We start from the raw sequence: 6,000 nt of genomic DNA, 5'->3' as shown, positions 1-6,000 counted from the left end.
GTGTGATGGAAAACCAGCCTCTCAACAGCCACCTTGTCAAGTTCAAAGGTCAATCTCAAATGTTAACCATTCCTCTCCTCTCAGATGCTGCAAGATTTCCTTAAAATTTTCTTTTCATATTTTAGATTTCCAGCAACTGTCCATGAAACTTACTGCTGTGTCTGGCCACCTGTCCTAATTTCTCACGTGGATTGGTGTGAAACTCAGATAATGTATGCAAAATGCTTTAGGACGTTGTCTTCAAATTTAGAGATTATGCAAGTTGCTGACAGAGAAAAGACGACAAGTATTTAGTCTGAATATTTTATTATATTTGCAGTGAAAATGTGGGTACGGTTTTTTAACCTGTTAATATCCAGTCTACACAGGAGTCACAAGAGAACATAAAAAAATCCATTATTGTATATGGGGAAGAGCAGGGGATATGGCAAGACAGACAGGTAAAATCACATTTGGTCCCAGTTCTAACCTCAATGGCTAAAAGCTTCCAATGATAGATGCTGGTGGCTGCTTAGAACACTTCATTGAATATGCCACATTTTAAAAATGAAACTATTCAACTAAAATTAGCCAGATGGTAGTGTAGAGAATCCAGAAATGGAATACTGACACAGATTGATATGAGGCACAAAATACAAAGAGGCATAACGCGAGTTCCACCATCCCTTTTCCAACAATTTGAAGCAATGCTCCTTTATCTTTTTGGCTGACACTTCATTCACTGCTGACATTTCATGGTCAGGCAGTTCCACTTAACACCTGTTACTTGATAAACTATACATGATTCCGTCTGCTTTAACATGCCTAGACAGCACAAAATTCTCTCTAAACCATAGGCCTTCAATACTCAGTTGTGTACATCTGAAATACTACTTTTAATAGATGTGCATTCACATCAGAAATGCCAGCATTGATCAGACTAGCTGCAGTGCAATGTGATCACAACCACAAGCACCTAGTAAGACATAATGGTTTCTGGATTCATGCTACTAGTATAAAGACCTTGACTAAGAAATTCTATGATTTTTTTTCAAAAACAATTTTAGCATATATAAGGCAACATGGTTACACAATAAAAATTACAAGTTTTTTTTTAAATTCAGAGAAAGAACTGCCTCTAACAAATTTACATTATATTCTTTTGCCTGGTTGAAACATTATGATCATCTAAATTTCCAAGCTTAGCATTGCGCTTCAGTAATAGATAAGAAGTGGTCAAAGCTCCACTGCAGAATGTCAAGACCTCAAGCCAAGTCTAACTGACTCATTGCTTCCTCTTTTAAAGCAACATACTGCAGTCCCACCCTCCCCATCCCCCACAAAAGGCAGCTGCTGGAAGGAAAAAAAGCAAACTAAAATGAGACTGGGGAATGAAATATGTAGCCGTGCCTCTGACCTGTGCCTTACAAAAACAGGATTTGATTTTCTTTTGCCAATGATCTCGCTGTGCAGTATAAATCTCGCATTTTTTTGTTCCTTTTCAAAAAAGATTACTTTGGTACAGGTGGTGTATTTTTATGTTTCCTCTGTCAGATGGACTACAGCTGGTCTTGTGTTGATTAATCTTTCCATTCCTTCTTTATGTTGAGCTGCCACTCCCAGGTGAGGTGGTTATGCTTGTCATCATCTGTGAAAAGGGATTTGATAGTATAGGTGCCCCTCACGAGCATTCCTTTGGGTGCATCTTCCTGTGTTGTAAGGAACTCATATTCGCAGTCACGTGGACCATAGCTCCCCACCATGTATTCAGTTTTATCAACTGTTCAAAGGGTACAAGAAAAACGAATTTTAATGAATCATCCATTTAATTTCTCACTAGATCTTCATTCAAGCTGCACATTTATGCTTCTGACATTCCGAGCACAATACACACTTATTTAAAATGTTCCATACCCTGCTTACATTCTTTCACAGGATGTGGGAGTAGCTGATTAGGCGAGCATTAATTGCCCTTTGATAAGCTCCCCACCCCCCCCCAAGTCAGTCACCTTTTTGAATTGCTGCAATCCATTTGATGTTGATATACCACAGCACCATCAAGAAGGAAGCTCCAGCATATTGATCTCCTGATCATAGTTCCATGGCAGAATGGTGGGGGCCATGGGAGGGAACTTGCAAGAGGGGTTGCCATGCACTCCAGCCCAGGTGGGAGAGCTCTTGGGTTAGGGGGGAAAAGACAGGAAATGGAATTGAGGATCATCAGACACAAGAACAGAAATTGCTGGTCTGGCAGCATCTATGGAAAGGAGGCAGAGTTAACGTTTTGAGTCCAGTGACCTTTCTTCAGAAGTGACTGTAGCTAGGAAAAGACTGGCATATATGCTGAAGATTGGTAGGGGAAGAGTAAACAATAGGTGGTCATAGAGCCCAGAGAGAGAAAGAAAAACAATTGGGCAAATGAGTCAGTAATCGTCAGCCTGGGGGAAACTATATCTGCTAATGGAGACCATTAGTGGCTGACAATGGATTATTTGTGGTAACAGCCCATATGATAAGACCTGGAGGGGGGGGGTGCTGTTAGGGCAAGGACATAGGAGAAGGTGCTCAGGCCCTAATATTATTCAACTCAATATGGAATCCTGAAGGTTGCAGGATCCCCAAGTAGAAAATGAGGGGAGGGAGGGAATGATGAATGTTTGTGGATGGGATGCTAATCAGGTGGACGGCTTTGTCCTGAATAGTGCTAGGTTTCTTGAGTGTTGTTAAAGCCGTACTCAGTCAGGCAAGTGGAGGGTAATCCAGCAACCTCCAGCCTTATAGTTAGTAGACTTTGGGGAAGACAGATGACGGTGAATTACCTCGCCACAGAATTTCCAACCTGTGTTGCTCTTCTTTTATGGAATGTCAAAGGGAGATGGTTAGATTCTTTCTTATCTGGCACCTGTGTGGCACAAATGTTAATTGCCACTTTCACCCCAAGCCTGATTGTTCAGGGCTTGTTGCATTATTAGAGGGGTCACAAATGGGTGCTGAACTTGGTGCAATCATCTGTCTGAGCTTATTTTGAGGGGGAAAAGAACAGTGTCAGCCCAGGCATCACTCTCGTGAACATTTAACAGTAACCTGTAACACTATCTTTACTTGGATATGAAAAGCAAAACTGCGGACAGTATTTTAAATATGGCCACAACTGAAGATTTTCTCACTCCTACCCTCCAACTCTTAAGGCCAACATTTGCCTTCATAGAATCATAAAGCACAGAAACAGACCCTTCAGTCCAACCAGTGCATGCCGAGCATAATACCAAACTAAACTAGTCCCACCTGCTTGCGCTTGGCTGATTTCCCTCCAAACCATTCCTATTCATGTACCCATTTGAATTTTTTTTTCAGCGCTGGAATTGTACCCACATCCACCACTTCCTCAGGATGTTTATTCCACATGCAAACCACCTTCTGTGTAAAACATTTGCCCATGTCTTTTTTAAAAACTCTCTCCTCTAATCTTTAAAAAATGTGCCCCCTAGTCTTAAAATGCCCCAACCTAGGGAAAAGTCAACTATTAACTCTATCTATGCCTCTCATTACTCTATACATGTCTCTATCAGGTGTACTTGCAACCCCCAATACTCCATTGACAAAAGTCCCAGCCTATTCAGCCTTTCTTTATAACTCAAAATGTCCATTATCCTGGGAAGTCTCTTCTAAACCCTCTTCAACTTAATAATATCTTTCCTATAACTGGGCAACCAGAACTGGATACAGTATTCCTGTTTGTATCCTTTCTATTGCATGTTAACTATATTTTATGTAGGTTGCCTGAACCCTTTAAATACTTACATTTCACAGGTACTCACTATTTAGATAATTCATAGATTCACAGAATCCGTACAGTGTGGAAATAGGTTATTTGGCCTAACAAATCCACACTGACCCTCTGTAGCGTAACCCACCCAGACTCATTCCCCTACTACTCTACGTTTACCCCTGACTAATGCACCTACATATCCCTGAACACTGTGGACAGTTTTGCACAGCCAATTCACCTAACCTGCACATCTTTGAATTGTGGGAGGAAATCTGAGCACCCGGAGGAAACCAAGGCAGATACAGAGAGAATGTGCAAACTCCATTTGCGTTTTCCTACCACAATGAATACTTTCACTTACCAACATTATATCCCATCTGTCACTATCCTCCTAACTCAAGGTATTTCTTTGTGACTTACTGCCCCACTTGGTTTTGTATGAACAAATTTGAATATATTACACCTGGTCTCTTCATTAAAAGACACTGATATAGATAGCAAATAACCAGCACTTCACTGGTTACAGAACACACAAAATGCTATAAAAACTCAGCAGGTTTGGCAGCATCCGAGGAGAGAGAAATTGAAATCATATCGAGTCCAGTATGACTCTTCTTCAGAGTTGAAAGATACTAGAAAATGCTGGGTTTTATTTGTTGTTGAGACAGGAGGAGAGAGAGCAGCAGCAAATGGAATAGAAAAGGCGAATCTCCTGTTGGTGACACCCGTGCGAAGATTTAGATGTGAAATAGGTGTACGATAAACAGGACGAAAGAAAATCTCCTTTGAGCCAAAAAACCACAGCTGAGACAAGCAACACGAAGCACAGGCATCATGTTCTGAATGGCGTGCGTGTCAAAGAAAAAAGAGCACAGAATGTGGAGAGAGTGAAAGTGTCTTAACAATGATGGACTGGGGCATTGCAGGTCCTGTGGAATGCTAATAGTGAAAGCGAAAAGGATGATGCGGTGTTTGGGGGTCAAGGTATCCTGCTGGAAGTGGCAGAACATCTTACATCCAGCCATCCAGAAAATGACCGGTTTCTCTGATGCAGTATGTTCACCAGCCCTCAACCCGCTCTAAAGTATTACTCCTAACACCATACAACTTACTGTATCTCAAATACATTTTGAAAAGTCAAATACATTTCATCTTGTGCTTGCCCTATCTGTGCTACACCCTCAAAACAGTCAGATGTATTCAACGTTTAATTCCCTTTCATAACAGTGATGTCAGCCTAGCATTCTGAAATGCCTAGTCATGTTACCAAACGCTACTACAATCTAGTTATCTCACTACTGATGCCAGGCTGTCATCCCAGTTTCCTCCCTCTTTCCCCTTTTTAAACCAGTTAGCTTGCTTTTGCTATTTTCTAGTGTACAGAACTGTCCCAGAATCAAGAGAATTAGGTAAAAATTAATATATATCTATCACTCCAATGACTTCCCAAAATCTTAGGCTGTAGGTCAGCATGACCAGGGATTTGATGATCATTAGATTTTCCAGTACTTTTTCTATCCTAACAATAATATCCATAAATTCCTCATTTGCATTACTTTTAATCCCCAACACATCAATAGTGTTTGCCATACAAACTTAGATAAAACATTTGATTAGTATTTCTGCCATTTTCTTATTCCCACTACAATTTCTTTTCTGCTCTCTGCAGGATCTACACTTTTGCCAGTTTCTTCCTTTCAAAAACAGTAGCCTTTATAATTGGCTTTCATACATCTTATTAGTTTACTCATTCTATTTAGCCCTCCTCATCACTTTTCTGACCAACATTTAAGGATTTCCAACACTTTCCCAATCCTCTTAGGACACTTTGGGCAACACAGTAAGTTTTTTCTATTCTGACACTGCCCTCAGTCTCCATGTGTTTAAGTCCAAATCAGATATCAGAGAATGTTGAAATTGATCCTTCAAATAACTGCAAATTCAATTTTTATTATTTGATTAACTTAATTACCTGCAACTAGAGCTAATATCTATGTAATCAGCACAAAAATCAAACCAAAGCAACATTAGCTATGAATTCTGAATTTAACAAAAATTGCACCAAACTCTATTTATCTGGAGTAACAAGGTTATTGTATTTGAAATCTGAATAACAAGAAAACTGGAGTGTTTCTATTTAGCTGGGGATGGGCAGGGAAGAAAAACCTGCTCTTGGGAACGTGGTAGATGGAGAAAATGCAGACTTTTTAAAAAAATTGGTTTTCATTCCAAGTATTTCAGAAAGAAAATTT

General features: G+C 40.0%; 1 protein-coding gene across 2 annotated transcripts in view; it reads right to left on the bottom strand.

The window, feature by feature from the left end:
* Window positions 1-289: 289 nt before the first annotated feature.
* The window catches only part of arhgdia (Rho GDP dissociation inhibitor (GDI) alpha), a 54,023-nt gene continuing 48,312 nt past the window's right edge, over window positions 290-6,000 (bottom strand). For both annotated transcript variants that reach the window (XM_060844766.1, XM_060844767.1), the window contains exon 6: window positions 290-1,759. In XM_060844766.1, coding sequence (XP_060700749.1) covers window positions 1,560-1,759 — 200 coding nt within the window. In that variant the 3' untranslated portion in view covers window positions 290-1,559. The remainder of the gene's footprint in view (window positions 1,760-6,000) is intronic.

The sequence above is a fragment of the Hemiscyllium ocellatum genome, chromosome 25, assembly GCF_020745735.1.
Source record: "Hemiscyllium ocellatum isolate sHemOce1 chromosome 25, sHemOce1.pat.X.cur, whole genome shotgun sequence".
Lineage (NCBI taxonomy): Eukaryota > Metazoa > Chordata > Chondrichthyes > Orectolobiformes > Hemiscylliidae > Hemiscyllium > Hemiscyllium ocellatum.
Note: the sequence above shows the minus strand (reverse complement) of the source record. Positions and strands in the feature narration are given on the sequence as shown.